Source organism: Tenebrio molitor, chromosome 7 (genome assembly GCF_963966145.1).
Source record: "Tenebrio molitor chromosome 7, icTenMoli1.1, whole genome shotgun sequence".
Lineage (NCBI taxonomy): Eukaryota > Metazoa > Arthropoda > Insecta > Coleoptera > Tenebrionidae > Tenebrio > Tenebrio molitor.
In genome coordinates this window covers 6,349,566-6,365,104 of record NC_091052.1, presented here as the reverse complement: position 1 = coordinate 6,365,104, position 15,539 = coordinate 6,349,566, and the positions used below count along the sequence as shown (strand labels likewise).

At 36.6% G+C, this 15,539-nt stretch overlaps 2 protein-coding genes across 4 annotated transcripts; one reads left to right on the top strand and one right to left on the bottom strand.

Annotated features, from left to right (window-relative positions):
* Positions 1-122: 122 nt before the first annotated feature.
* On the bottom strand, positions 123-8,528 carry LOC138135189 (potassium channel subfamily K member 1-like). Of its 2 annotated transcripts, XM_069053858.1 has the most exons (6): positions 8,371-8,528; positions 7,686-7,869; positions 1,267-1,407; positions 1,003-1,212; positions 759-947; positions 123-705 (listed from the first exon to the last, which is right to left on the bottom strand). In XM_069053858.1, exons 2-6 carry the CDS (start codon positions 7,861-7,863, stop codon positions 422-424), a joined length of 1,002 nt encoding a protein of 333 aa, XP_068909959.1. In that variant the 5' UTR covers positions 7,864-7,869; positions 8,371-8,528; the 3' UTR covers positions 123-421. The 2 variants fall into 2 exon arrangements, with proteins under 2 accessions (XP_068909959.1, XP_068909958.1); XM_069053857.1 differs by lacking the exons at positions 7,686-7,869; positions 8,371-8,528 and adding an exon at positions 1,986-2,566.
* Positions 8,529-10,198: 1,670 nt separating this feature from the next.
* Positions 10,199-13,602, top strand: LOC138135611 (uncharacterized). Of its 2 annotated transcripts, XM_069054386.1 has the most exons (5): positions 10,227-10,384; positions 10,665-10,885; positions 12,549-12,669; positions 12,719-13,056; positions 13,114-13,600. In XM_069054386.1, the coding sequence occupies exons 2-5, from the start codon at positions 10,675-10,677 to the stop codon at positions 13,413-13,415; spliced, it is 972 nt and encodes a 323-aa protein (XP_068910487.1). In that variant the 5' UTR covers positions 10,227-10,384; positions 10,665-10,674; the 3' UTR covers positions 13,416-13,600. The 2 variants fall into 2 exon arrangements, with proteins under 2 accessions (XP_068910486.1, XP_068910487.1); XM_069054385.1 differs by having other exon boundaries at positions 10,199-10,384; positions 12,719-13,602.
* The last annotated feature ends 1,937 nt before the right edge of the window (positions 13,603-15,539 follow it).

Here is a 15,539-nt window from a genome sequence, read left to right as displayed (position 1 = left end):
TAATTGAGACAGATGATATCCATTAGTCTTACAGTCTAAACAATAATACATAAGATATATTGTTGATTGTATACATTTGCTTTCTAAATATAATTTTTGTAAAAATAAAATATATATTAAAATCTCGTAAAAATACTCTTTTATTATAAATATTTTGGCAAATTATAAATTAATTACATCGTTAGGTACTGATCATAAGATATATTTAATTAATACAATTCTGTGCAATTGCAGTAAACTACATCGTAAGTTGCGTGGAATCTATATAGGCTTCAGTAATGTATTGGTGTTGTGGCGTAACATTTAATTCCTACTACAAGTCAGGCTGGACTAACTTCCGTGATAATACGATACCAAAAAAGTAAAAAAAAAATCAGTTCTGTTCCCGTTAGTCCACTCTGTACAAAAACTAAGTGCACGTTCAAGGAAGTTGAAAATCTTTAATTGGCGCAGTCTCGTCGGGACTGGGACTGTCGTCTCTTCGCGATCTCACTCTGACAACCTGGCGATGAGAACTGTCGTCGCCGTTGGGACTGTACGCGGCTCCAGCCCCGTACTGCAGTCCCAACCCGGCCCCGGCCAACCTCACCTTCTCCATGTTGTTGTCGTCGTTGCTGGTGAAGAGCAACCCCAAATTGAGCTGAGGTATGTCGTAGAAAACGGACAAAGTCAACATCATGAAGGTTATACCCAAGAAGAGATAACCTGCAACGAGTTCCGTCAGTTTATCGGAGTCTCTTCGCCGACGAGAGCCTCACCTGTAGTCACTATCTTGTACAGAGGTCTGTAGGGCTGGTTGGCGGAGTCACCGGGGATGTAGTCGCCCAGTCCGATCGTTGTCAGAGATATGAAACAGTAATAGAGGGAATCTAAGTAGTCCCAGTCTGGCTCTATGGATGCGAAAATGGCCGCGGGCACGAGAAGGAATAGTCCGATGAGAATTAGCACTGGAAAAGCAAACGTTTACTTGTCGGGTCAATTTTGATCGATTCTGGTGTCTACCTATGATAAACAGGTGCAAAAGGCGAATGTTGAAAGGTTGATAAAGGTGACCCAGTCGCGAGTTCAGCCATTGCAGCAGCCAAATGGTAGGAACCAGAAGGCGTTCCACGAGCGCAGACAGAAGGACTAAAGTCAAGGGGATCCCCACCATAGCGTAGAGCATGCAAAATATTTTGCCGCTTCGGCTCAACGGCGTCACGTGTCCATACCCTGCAACCAGACACTGTTAGTAAAGAAAAATACGTTCGTAATATTTTTTTCTACCTATTGTCGTTACCACTGTACTAGAAAAAAACAATGATTGTCCAAAGCTCCAGTTTGGCTCTCCAGATGCATTTCTGGACGCTGAGACGCCTCTATTGCTAGCTTTTACTACTTCACTAATTAAGTCTTCGAGAGCTTGATCTGGAACCCAAAGAAGTGCATTTTAGAGTTTCAGCGTTTTGATGAACGATTAGAAAAATGTCGATGCGCACAACAAGGCGAGTCTAATCGAGATCCAGTTGTCAGTTTTGTCCAAAAGTAAGAGGATGATTAGTGATAACGATGTGAAAGTGTCTAGTTTCACGTAGGTGCGGTGATTTTATCTTGAGTGAAGATCAAGATCTACTTGTGTGTTTAATTCGAAATTTCACGTTCCGATAAGGAACGAACACAATTGTTTAGGGAAAAAATTCAGTTTAAGAGCTCTTTTCCGTTTAATAAAAAAATCGTTTCTTTTACCGGTCTATAAACATAAAACTGGGGAAAGTGAGCCCAAGGGTCTCGAAGCCAGCGGGACCTCATTCAGTTCTTTGAGCAAAATTTCGCGTTTGGTTGGATGTTTGTACGCAAAAAACGTAATTATTGTCTTTGTGTCCCCTAGATGTCTGTCATGAAGAAGTCTTATCGCGGCGATGATAACACTCCGGTTTGTTTAATTTTTTCGGATCATCGAAACCGAATCCCAAACAGGATGACTCGAATGCTGCCTGTTTACCAACCTGAGACGCTGGGATGGTCGTGCTGGAATTTGTGCAGGGCCCCGTGGAGTCTCGCCTGGACCGCCCTTTCGGACGGAGTCTCTAGAACACTGAACACCGCGGCACCGCTGAACAAGAACATCACGTAGATGATCAGATAAATCGAGAACAAAAAGGAGGTCCTGCACATCCCCATCAACTTGGGGGTTTGATAGTGGCGCGAGATTCTGCGATGAACGACGGGAATTTGCTCACTTTCGACTAATACTGTTATTTCGGAGCAAGTTCCGTAAGTCTTGTACTCCATTTTGAGATCTGATAAATACAAACTAAAAACAATTCTACGACAACTGTTCCGAATGGTTTTCCAAGCTCATTTCCTTGTGGAACCGAATGGAACACCTACTGCTATAAACCGTCACTGATTTGGCACAAAAACGAAAAATCACATATTTCGATTGCACAAATTGCACGCAAAGTCCGATCTTCCATCGTAAAATTTTGGAAAACAAACACTCTTTGAAAATTTACGAGACGAACTGTTACCATCAGTGCGCTATCCAGCTCGGTTCTGAGGTGTTTACTGGAGTTAGAAATGTTGCCGGCGTATTTTATACTTCTTATCTCCTAAGTGACTTCAGATAAAATCACGTGGCAGGTTCATATTCTCTTCGTCTAATTACAGTTACAACGTCTCATTCCGTGATATTTTTTAAAAGGCAAACGACACAAAATTGTTTTGCTTTGTGTTACACAATATTCTAAGCCGCACGATAAAAGTCTTTTATTTTAAAATAACTTTATAAGAAAAAGAGAGGTCACTGATGTTACCGCCAGAGTTAAGCGAAAATTTTCCATCACAAAAACATATAAATCATTGCAGTCTTGCCAAAATATAATCGATGACAATTCATTTAACACCTGCCAGAACGCCCTCGACTCATAATCGTTTTGTTTTTGACAAATTACAAAAATGTGGTTGGAGTAGTTTTTTAATGAATGAAGTTTTTTTGATCTGGTCTTCATAAACACAATCACTGCAACTATTGTCAATAGAAACTTTGTTTATTTAAATAACAATTATCAAACTACTTGTTTACTTATAGATAACTTCATTTTGTTCACTAGACCCGATTATTTTGAAAATCTACGCTTGTTACTTTGCTCCTTCTCCAAAGTAATAAACCTCATTACTAATGGATAAATACTTTACTGTCGATGTACTTTCTGATGGTAAAATCGCTTTGTTTGTTTGTTCTGCAAATACTTGTTGACCGCACCTAAACGAGCAACACTTATTTGTCTCTTATTTACCGAGGATATGTACAAAAGCGCAATTTTTCCACGAGTTTTTTATTCCTGGAAGCAAGAGCGAAGAGTTGCGGATAAGATATACCAGTATGAAGACCTCTGCGACGTATTTTTATCATATATTTAAGAATTATTTCGGATATACCTCGCTCAGCCCTTCCAGCGTTTTTCAATATCTGTTCAAGATAAAATGACAAATGGCTGAACTGAAGTTTTGCAGAATACGAAAATTTAATGCGTTCCTCGTGTTTCAACGAAATGAAATTTCTTGAGCGGACTCGTTTTACGTAAACAGAATTGAATTAAAAAGGGAATTGATTTTTCCGATCGATTCTGAAATAATATTTGCTCCGCGATCCAATTAAAACAGCGCCTTCGCAAAAATATCTCGACAGAAATTCAAATTAGTTCTAGGATCACGACCCACCCGCTTAATAATCAATTTGCTGCAGCTCGAATTAATTTCCCGGAAATAACAGAAAACTTCTTCGGAATAAGTGAATTATTTATTTAAGATCCGATTGGAGATGTTTACATTCTGGGGAGCGGTTGACTCGTTGATTGCTTCTTAAGTTCGACGTCGAGTCGTTGTTTGGCTCGAAATACCTTCGACTGCAGGTAGAAAGAGCCCCCGTTGCTCTTTTCGTTTGATTGGAACAAGTGTTTGAAGCGCTTCTCCACCTGCGCTGGATCCACGTTCCGGATGTCGAGAATCTGCATGGCTTCGGCGAGGGTCATGTCTTTTCGGGAGGTGTGAGATTCTTCGGGTTGGACGTGCTGATAGCGAATCCGAGCCGCTTCTCTGCTGATTTCAATCTCTTCTACGAGGGATTTATACAACGATCTGTAAGCGATCTTCGCTCCTTGATAGATTATGCGAAAGAGGGACACTGACATGTCATGTTTGTGTACCATCTCACGGGGCGGAACAAGGGCACTTGGAATTTTTACGACGCGGATCTGTCATCATGACCGACGGAACTTTGACACAATCAAAGTTTTCAAATCAAAACTCGACAACCGTCTCAGGTGACAGAGCAAAGCCGAGACCAACATTTAACTCCCTCGGGAAGTTATGTTATTTTTGCTGAGGGACGTTGCTGCTGTTGTTTTCTTGATAGAAAAAGTCGTTTTGCTTTTAAAGTAGCGTTAAAAAATTTAAGAACATGAAAACAACAAAGAAATGACTAATTAGATGACAAACAAATTTATAAAAGGAATACAAATATTAGACAGGGAACGAAGCAGAATAAATTTGCATTCTGTAATGATTATGTTCGGTTTTTTGGTAGTAAAATATTTTTCCGATTTCGTAAATATGCAACACATAACAGGAGCTATGGATAATTCTGTGAAGGTCTCTAATCCTCAGGACTTGCGGTCGATTTTATCATCCTAGGCCTGGGTAAAATTAGTTTCCACTTTCCAGGTGATATAACGGTCGACTATACAGCTTTCCACCAAGACTTTCGAACCTAATATCTCGGTTATTTGCCAAAGGAGTTTTATGAAATTTAAAATGCTGATATGTTAGACGGTGAAGATCCAATTAGTAATAATAAAATTACCTTAAGTTAAAAAATGTAATTTTAACACATGCTTCCTTTATTGAAAATTAAGGGAAATTATTATTTTAAACATTAAAAAATAGGTGTTTACACAAACAATTAACTAAATCACTCGTCTGATCCAACGAAAAGATGAAATAGATTTTGTTGTTAAAAATTTGATCTAAATTTTGAAGGTATTTGAGCAGTCACCTTTAGAAACAATTGATGAAACGTTGCCAAGCAACTTTTTGTACACTCCTTAAAATCTGTCAAAAGTGGGGGCGCTTTATTAGAAAAGTAAAATTGCATAAATTTATTAAATTACTTGCGGATTATTTATTAATACACAAAAGTCGTTTTTAGCAACAATATACATATCGAGGTTCGTTAGCATGCGTTAATAACATTTAATATATTCGTTTGCCATGATGTTTTAGTAAACCTTTTATTTGTTTCTATAGTAAACTAATGTAAGAAGTCCCGCGGCAAAAATGCGAACTAATACATGTTTCTGGTTTCTGTGGTAATGAGCAAAAATTTTGAAAGTACATTCAAAACAATAAATTTACGTTTAAGACGTTGTCATTCATTTGAACAATTGAAACCAATTCAAACTCTAATTTTTTATTTTTGCAGGATGCCGAAAAGCTAAGAAACTTTAAAAATATGTATGTTCAACATAGAATTATTTAATGTGCCAAAAAACCACCACACAATTTACTGTAAAATTAAAATTTTTGTTTTAAGTGTACTTACAGAAATATTAGCGCCACTGTCAAATTTGACATGGGACTTCTTACATTATTTTTATTACATATTAATACACTCAAAAATCATCCGAATATTAAAAATGTATGACTAAATTATTTATTTGGTTATCTGGAAAGGCATGAGAGGGTTGGTAGCCTGCTATGAGCGATTCAGGAGCAATAAATCATCTCAAATCGTGTCAATTTATGCGTTCAAATGTAAAATAGGCCGTTTAATTTTTATATTAAACAACCAAAAACCAAACCTTTTTTTGAAAATCGAAGAACCTAGCCTCATGCTGTTAGGTAATATGAACTAATTGCGTTATCGAACCTTCTTTCAAATTAAAAAATGTGGAAAAAAAAATCGTAAGCGTCATTTTATTATGCAGTTAATAATTGGAACAAAGGAACCTTAATATTCACAGTGGACACAGAACCACGTCTGCTGTGTTATTTGTAATGAGTAATCTGCATTCTTTGAAGACACGGAAGACAAAACAAGCAAAAGATGTAAAAATAACTGCGAACTTCGCCATCCGTGTCATTTTACTACCTCTTGTTGATCACGCAGTGTCGGTGGTATAGGTCAGCCAGTACGTTTCTCTAATTATTCCAAGTGATGTTCACCATAGTAACAAATTTCTTTATCAGAAGGTCAACGGAATGGTGATAGGTAGGGATGAGAGGGGTTCGTGTGATAAGACGTTGAAATACGATGACCCCATCAAAGTGTGGTACAATTGATATTTTTGAGGTAAATCCGAATTCAGTTCGATCTGAGATACAAAAACGTTTGGGGGTGTTTCGCCTTCATTCAGTATTGACAGGGTGGAGACGAAAGCGCGTTCTTGTGAATGTTTCGGGTGACGAATTTGCAAAATGTGCCGAGGTTTATGCAAAAACACGAAACAGTTGTGACAAGGGTCGGACGAACATTTCAAAGCTCCACTATTCTGACTTGCTTTGCATAAATATTCCATGCTTCGAGGCAAGAGATAAGCTTGGGACTTGTACTGTGTACAAAATCTTTGAGATGTGTGCTTGGGCTAATGGTGAATAAAAGCGCCCCCGTTCTAAACCGTTTTACCACTTCACCCCATCACATCTATCTTTAGTCGTTACTAAACTTGTTTTGACCTCGTGTGTTTGCCAATACTTTATTCTTCACGGGTCGCCGGTTATGTTGAATGTTGATTATTCGTTTATCAAAAGTTCACGTTCTGGAATTGTTCATTTTCATTAGATTTCCATCGAATTTGGTGCTGGCAAGTAGGTATTTACGATCCAGCACGGCATCAAAGTTTATATAAACCAACAAAAAAGTCAGACTTTATAAAGCCACATGGGCTTCAACTTGACATTTTTTTAAAACCACGTTAAAAGAAGTACTTGGCGCTGATAAGAAAATGATTAATCTGCCGTCAAAATTCAAATAACGAGAGAACGCCAAGCGTCGTAAAAATCATGATCGGTCGATTTGAACGGAATTGGTTGTTAAACCGCCAATTAAGGTGGTAAACAAGGGGGTGGAAGCGATTTCACTCGAATCTGCAATATTCCTCGTTTCACGATGAGGCAATCCGATCTATATTATTTCTGTTTTTATTGCTCTAATTAAAATAGTATTTTGTTATTTGTGCAATCGTGTGATAACAAGAAGTCGCTAAATACCCCCACTGCAGCGACAAATCTATTGGCCCCCGCGTTATCAACCAATCACTTTTAAGCTGAATTTGTAAAAGTTTGATAACTGATCATTAATTACGCTCAGTTGAAGGTCCCTGACCTTCTGACCAGAATCAATTCAGTTAACCCTTCGACGAAGTTGGTCGTTTGCCATTTTCTTGACCCTTTCCCTCTTAATAAAATATGCCAAACTTTCAATCGCTTCCCCCTTTTCGTAGTCTAAGAGAATTATGAAATGGACGGCGAACGATCTAATTATTTTTTGCCCCCTGTTTATCGCCTCTCTTCGATAAATATTGTCAAAATCATTATTTTATTTGGACTGTGAATATTTCCGAATCGTGCGATAATTTTTTCTGGATTACTAAGACAAGGTCGGTGGTGTGCACACATTTTTATTAGTTCCATCGAAAATAACTTACCGGTCACGCTCGGATGGTTTTTGAGAAATTCGGAACGCAGCTTTCTCAAATTTTGTACTTTTTGCAACTCTTCTGGACTTTCTATTGCTGAGAAAAGCGACGCGCCCAGAAGCAAGAAAATAACGTATCCTCCAAGAAACAGAAAGAGACGAAGTAGCCCTCGACTGGTCAGGGCCATAATTCACTGCAACAAAATTCAATAACTCATTCACATTTCACATCTCTATCAGATTCTATTATGTTACATATTGCCAATAAATAATGACGACGCTTCTGTGTAGGTATTATTCATTTTTATTAAATTTTTATCTAGGACAACGACGATGTTCAGATAATATCGCTTTCTAATATTGACTCTTTGCTGCAATATATTTCCCATCGAGAGTCCAGGATATTGCAATTTATATAAAATATATAATTCAACAATTGGGTCATTTCCGATTAGAATCGTGTCGAAATGCCACGCACTCGCACCTATTAGTATACAGTGTGTACCTAATCGAGAACATTAATTTAATGATGAAAGACCACAAATCGATTCACCTACGGCACCTGACGATTAAATTCTTCAACTCGAACGCGATCACGGTGAGGACAATTAGGTGCCGAAAAATTCACAAAAATTTTTTAAGACACCTATTGGGGGACACATCCAGTGCATAATTGAAAATTGGAAAAATCTCACCTTTTTGTCTACATAATGCGCGAGGGGAGAAGTTCGATCATTGTCCTGTCAGAATTGAGGGTTGTCACTCAAAAATTTGACAAGAAAACGAATCAAATGTTCGCAAGATTTCACCCTCGATTGGGCCGAAGCCTCCGCTTCAACTGGGCATGATGTATTAACCTGTGGATGTGACGCACGACGCAACCAGACATACTTCGTTACCACGCGCTTGCCTACGTTGGCGCTTCAGGACCGTAATAAAGAAATTTCACAAACGATTCCTTATTGTTGCTGAAGACTCATGAACGTTGATGGTAGAAATACGACAACCTTTGCTGCTCACACAAGAATATCCAATGAGTGTTTTTTTTAACAGTGTTCACCGTTGCCTTTTACTTATTCAAACTCTGTTAAATCTTTAATTAATTTAGTTCTTGTGGTAGGCGTTAATACCACATGAACACCATTTAAATGTCTTCGCTGTCATTTTTGCCATATAACAAACAGAGCATCCAACTTTAAAACTTTTACATTTTATGCTAAAGTCGTTACAATTTAACATTCTCATCTAGATATACTTTTCATGCTACCTGGTCTAGATAAAAGGTCACAGTTGACCATTTTAAGTATCAATAAAGATGTAATCACCGTTTGAAACATTAATTTTATACGTAGAAATTTTTTTATACACGTTATGGTTATTGGAAATCATGTATAATCTTTGCTTGCAAATAACCCGAATAAGAAATGTCAAAATGTGACAAGCAGAGACGCAGCACCCTTTGATGTCATTTCTTTTGATCGCATGACATTTTACATTTTTCTTACATTAAAGTAAATCTTTGAATGTCATGGTTTTTCTATTTCGGGTCGGGAATTCTGTTGATTAATTCACAACGTTACAACTTACTACCAGTTTTAATACTTTGTACGAACAATTTTGGTGGATGCGCAGGGAAATTTCTTAAAAATAGAACATCGATTGCGTTGTTATTTCAACCTCGTAACAACGTCCCTCATTATTCGTTTAATACTTTTTTCCTTTTGTGACGGAGTTTACGTAAGTGAACGATCTTAAAGGCAAATTGCCGCAAAATTTATTTTTAAACCGTGCCTCCTCTGAATCTTTGAAAAATTGTCACGCATGATGGACGCAAAGACTTGCCATCAAACTTCATCAATTATTTCGTTTTTCACACATTAATATGTCTCGAGTGTAAAAGAAATGACGTTGAATTTATTCTCTCAGAGTTGTGGAGCCCATTTTAAGTAAGTTCGTGTTTCGAACTGAAATGGAATAAATTAAACGCGAAAGCATCGATCATACTTCGTTGACAACAACAAAGCGAAGAAAAAAGCAACAAAGTAAACGTAATTGGCCTCGTAAAATCAATAGCGTATATAGGTGAGATCAAGGAAATTGCTGCTTGACGCGACGTGGAATATACGAGGGTTAAGGGCGAGATGATTTAAGTGAAATTCAGTTGGTCTTTTACTAAATATAGATGAACATAATAGACACAAAAGAAACAAAACGGAACGGCACAATACAAACGAAAACAAGATTTTTTCCGGACAATAGCGTGCAAATTGCTACGGAGAAATTGCGGGGGATGAAAGGGTAAATTTGGTTCTTTGGAAAAGACTCCGTTTGTTTGGATTTAATTATAATTCGAGACAGATACAAGATTCTGTTAAGTAATTAAGTAATAAATGGCGGCCATGTTGATCTACATTCTGTATCGAAACAAGTAGAAATTTTTGATTTGTACGAAAAATTTGTTCGTAATGTGTTATAATTATGACATCAGTGTTTACAGAGAAGACCCCATCAAATGTCTTAACATGTGTCAAATTATCACCTGCACTTGTCCCTTACTGGACGCTTAAGATCAAATCAATACGAAGGGTGGCGTCGCGACGCATGCGTTTTTATTAAGAATCGATAGGGCGCAGTTAGATGTACACCCCTATCTCAACAGGGTGCCCGAGTGACTGAAACTAGTTGTTTAAAATAATTGTTGCAATACAGGTATGAAAAATTACGATTTTTTCACTCGTATCTTACACTCCTTCACTTGCTGTCAGCTTGTTGAGCTTTCCAAAGTTTAATTTACTAAAATTCATTTCTAATCTTAAGTAAGACATGTTTACTGTACGGAGAGATTAACAGAATTAAAGGAAAAAAACTGTTATCGTGTTCCACTTTTGAGATAAATAACAATTACTGTGTCAGATTCAAGATGCAGAAACCAAAATTCAAAAATATTCGAGAGAAATGTAATAATTGAATTAAACGATGGGTCTTGCAGGGTCAGGTTGATGGGTTGTTTGGGGGAATGCTGGGACGTAGGTCCTCCACCAGACAGCATCCTCAATTTGCCGCCACCTCCAGTACCAGCGTTTCTGCAGCATCCCCTTCCTGATTTACTACTCAATACGACTCCATGCTCATCTACGCAATTATGTGAATCCCTGCCGCCCCTCAACAGAGTTCCTGACAGTGGAGATTATGTCGAAATGCCCAGAAAAGGTAAAATAAAACAAATTCTAACACAAATGAATTAGGTTATAGCAATATATGAGGATGAAAGAAATAAAAAATGGCGCTGCAAGTTATACATTTTTATTTGTTGGATTATTCTACTTCCAATACAGTTTTATGGTGTTTTTATTTCTTTCTGACGGCTCGAGCTGCCAGCGCTTACATACAAAGTATTGCATTGTAAGTCTATCTGATAAAGGTCATTTTTCTTTAAAATATTATATTAGGAAACGTAAAACCTCCAGGTTCTACATGTTCAGCTATTGAATCCGTTATTTACAAGAAGCGTTGTTAGTAAAATTCAAGTTTGACTGTATAAGTAAACTACAAAAATGCAAAATGTGGCTTTGTTGATTTGGTGAATGATCAACATAAAAAGGGAAGAGGGAGGACTGTTGTGACATTACTTCTTATACTGATATTGCAAATGATGACAATTCTGTGTTTAACAATGAACATAGGCGTACGCCCTTTGATAGGGGGCGTGAAAAATATGAATGTATTGAATTCATTGAAAAAAGAAAAACTGTGTATTTTAACATATACATATTGGGTGATTCAAAATGATTGTGACCAAGTATGGCAACTATGTACGAAAATTTATGTGGCAACTGTGTGAATGGGGTTTAAGATTAATGTCCAATTCAATGAGTAAATTTATCAAATACAAAAAGTTTGAGTAGATAAATTAAAAAAATTATCCGATCGAAAAAAACAAGGTCGAGTTATATTTGCTGAGATTATTTCCAGAACAAAAAAAAAACAACAAACAACGACGATATCTTATTATTTATCGACGAAGAAGTCATTTTCATTTTAAATTATAAAATGAAAAATTTTAATCACTGACAAGAGGAAGCGAATTTTTATCCGAGATAAACAAAAATGATTGGTTCAAAAGTCAAATTCTCATTGGACCATTGTCTGTGTTGCTATAGTGATGGAAATAATCTAAATTAAATTTTATCAGTTGTCATTTAACTTTAATTTTAATAGTTAAATATATTGCAATAACTATTCATAATTTATATAAAGTACGATCGCGGCCAAAATACTTTGGTCGTCACTTTTTGACACTTCAAATGTAAATCAAGTATTAATGTCAATATACATGACAATTTCAAATTATTCTTGTCAAAAATATGGCACCTCAGTTTTTGATAAATATAGAATCGTCTTACTTGCTTCTGAAGGTTGTCTAAACCGCGACCATGTTGATCTTTTGCTTTTGAACCCTGCCTCCGCAGCTGGGATTTACCCCACCCGTATGACTGATAGATTAAAATAATTTTGACAGTAGTAAAAAATAAGGTTAAACTTCCTAAAGTTTGCTTTACAATTGTCATTTATGTCACATTGACGACCAAAGTACATATTTTGGCAGCGATAGTACATATTGAAATTTTATTACAAAGCTACTGAAAATAATATCGCTGTTTTTTGTTTTTCACAACAAAATATGACCTTATTCGTTTTAGATGTGATAAGTAAAGAATGTATTGTAAATAACATTTTTAAAATTCATGTAAAATTAATTACAAATAAAAATATTAATTTCCAAATTTGTAGTTGATTTTCTCAACGCTAATGCGTCTTTTAAAGAATGAAACGAAGTTTAATAAAATCAAAAATTTTCAAAAACTGTTTCCAGATATTGAAACCTGGTCTGTCACAGCTATCGACGACACTTGGCTCTTGGTGTTGGTGGCGTCCTCTATAGGCGTCCTCCTTCTGGGGGCCCTCCTGGCCATGTTCCTCCTGAAGTGCAGAGAGTGAGTCCTCTCATTCTCCAGAACCACCCCTTTAAGTTCATCTTTCCAGGATGAACATGTTCGACGGCAACGAATGCTCAATCCACGGCCGAGACCACCGCCAGATCAAGAACCACGAGCCGCGCGAATGCACCTCCGTGGCCAACCTGAACGGCAACAAGTTGGTGCACCCGTCGGAGACGGTGATGTACCACGGCGGCGGGAACGTGCAGGACAACCGCATGGTGTGGGCGGCGCTGACCCCACACGGCACCCAGCACTTCATATCCGAGAACTACCCCCGCGACTTAATCGACTACGGCGAGGGCGACGACCATTACGAGACCGTCGACAATCTCAACATCCAGCCGGTGCTGTCGTCGCACCCTTCTTACAATCACTACAAAGGTTTGACCCTGAAATTGGTCCGCGAGAAATCGAGTTTTGATAATTCTGGGTTCGTAGATTACGACTACGAAGACCCAACGCCCTTGATAGAGAGTTATCAGTTAAACGACATGGAAAACAGGGATGGGCAGTATCCCGTGTTGGGTAACACCGACATGCGATGCGCCAGCTTGGGCTTTGCCGGGAACACGCTCAGAAGGGGGGTTCCCGTCAGACCCAGGGTCTCTTCGCCCACTCGCATTGAGCACCCCAATCTGCCCCCGCTTAACCTGTACCCTCACAAAGGTAACACTTTGAAGAGGAACACGTTGAGTTATCGAAATGTCGATACTGGTACGTTGCCCAAATATGGGTGTTAATCCTAGCTTTAATACTCGGATTTTTATTACGTAATGTGGCTACCCTACACCCCTCACATAACACATACTCAAGCGATTTGTATATTATTTAGAAACTTTGTCTACTCTAAATGTTTATTGGTTGTTCGTTTTATTAAAATCGATGGCATCTATTTCAATAAAGTATTTGTTAATGTAAATGTTTTTTTTCTCTTAAATGACATTAGTCCTCCAGGGGTATCGAAGCCCACATGTCTCATGTCTGTAACTTGAACTCGGCGACTCCACCTGTGGTCTTTTCACAACTGTCAAATGTCATCTATAATGTTATTTGTGTTTTTTCTTTTAATTTTTTTCTAAGCTAATAACAATGTAACATTATTATTAGATATTAATACATATCATACTCGTATTTTGACTTAACGGAAACAATTTTAGAAGTCATCGTATTATTATTTATTTTCAAATGGACCGTCAAATATTTTACTAATCAAATTGAATGATTGTTGTCAAATAGAGTTGATTAAAAAAGTCAAAGAATTTTAGAACGTTACATCAGGGTGTTATGGATGTCTATGTAATAAATTTAATCACCAACAGAACTCTTTGAAATAAACATTTTTTACATATTGATCTTTTTATAACCGAATTTTTTTGCATTTTTCTAGCCCCTAATTTGACACTTCGGACTTCGCTCATGGGATAATCATCAATTGAAACGAAAGAGTGAGTGATATTGTTTTTGTGCGATAAAAACTTCACAGTTTTTTGAAGAAAGAACGATTGCTGTTCTAATATTAACATTTTTTACTGTTTTTCATTGGAATATTTTAATCGAGTAATTCTTTTTTCGGGTTTCGTTTTCAATAGATGTCTAAACACATGAGCGGGTATGAATTTTAGGGTTCAAATTATACAGTGTGGAAATTACTTATGGAATAAATTCAGTAATTTCAAAACTAATTATATTTGTCGAAAACGCTGAAACAGGTCAATTTTTATTTCTCATAATGCTCATTTTAAGTTGCTTCACATGTTCTGACGTCATCAACAATTTTTTAAAATGACAACCCCCACTTTTTCTTCTCTTTCTGATAAACCTTCCTACTACCTAAATGATGAATGAAAAAAATTGGTACCTTACATAAAAAAAAATTGAGAAAATGACAAATTTTACTTCAAAAATTTAATATAATCGACAAATGTCATTAGTTTTGAAATTACTGAATTTATTCCATAAGTAGTTTCCACACTGTATTTAATTTTAACGTTTGTTTGGAAGTATTTGCGGAAAAAATGTTAAATCAAAAAAAATGTTTATTTTAACGATTTCTAGTGGTGATTAAATTTATTACGTGGACTTCCATAACACCCGGTATAATGTATTAAGCACCTTCGGCTTCAAATTTGTGGTTTAGGATGGATATCGATATTTCAAAAACTAAAAAAAATAATACAGTAGATTAAAGAAACGATAATAAAATATAAATAATAAATAGTAAATAAAAATAAATTTTTCTACAATCGTCAAAAAAACGTGACATTTATGCATCGTTATCAAGTCGCAAAGTATGTCATTTTTGATAGTGAAAAAATATTTGTCAAAAAATTTCCGTGGATGCTAAAATAGTTATATTTTGCGCACTTAATACAAAAATAACTATGTATTGTATACAAAAATTGTAAAAAAACAACGAATGATAAAAAAAAACTACAACATAAGAATAATATTCTATAATGTATGTTATACAGGCTATTACAAATATTTATATTTTAATAATAACATAAATAAATTCAGTAGCTAGACATGTGGTTTATTTCAAGTTATAGTGTGGGAAACAGAATGGTTAGCCAAGGTCAGTAATAGCTACATTCATCAATGGAAAAAAATAAATAATAAACTTTTTAAACTTTGTTTCATATTAGTTATGTACAAGGGCGCGAAACCATTCTTTAACGTACCGAGAGAAAAATTGTCGCCGAGGCCGTAAGCGGCCGGCACAGGACAATCTCGAGGATGTTAAACGATTTCGTGGCCAAGGTGTACACAATATTTTTTGTGCAACCGAAGATTTGTAATTATTATAAAATGTGGAGGCGAGACGCCGGTAATTATGTTGATAAGCACTACACTATTACTTGATA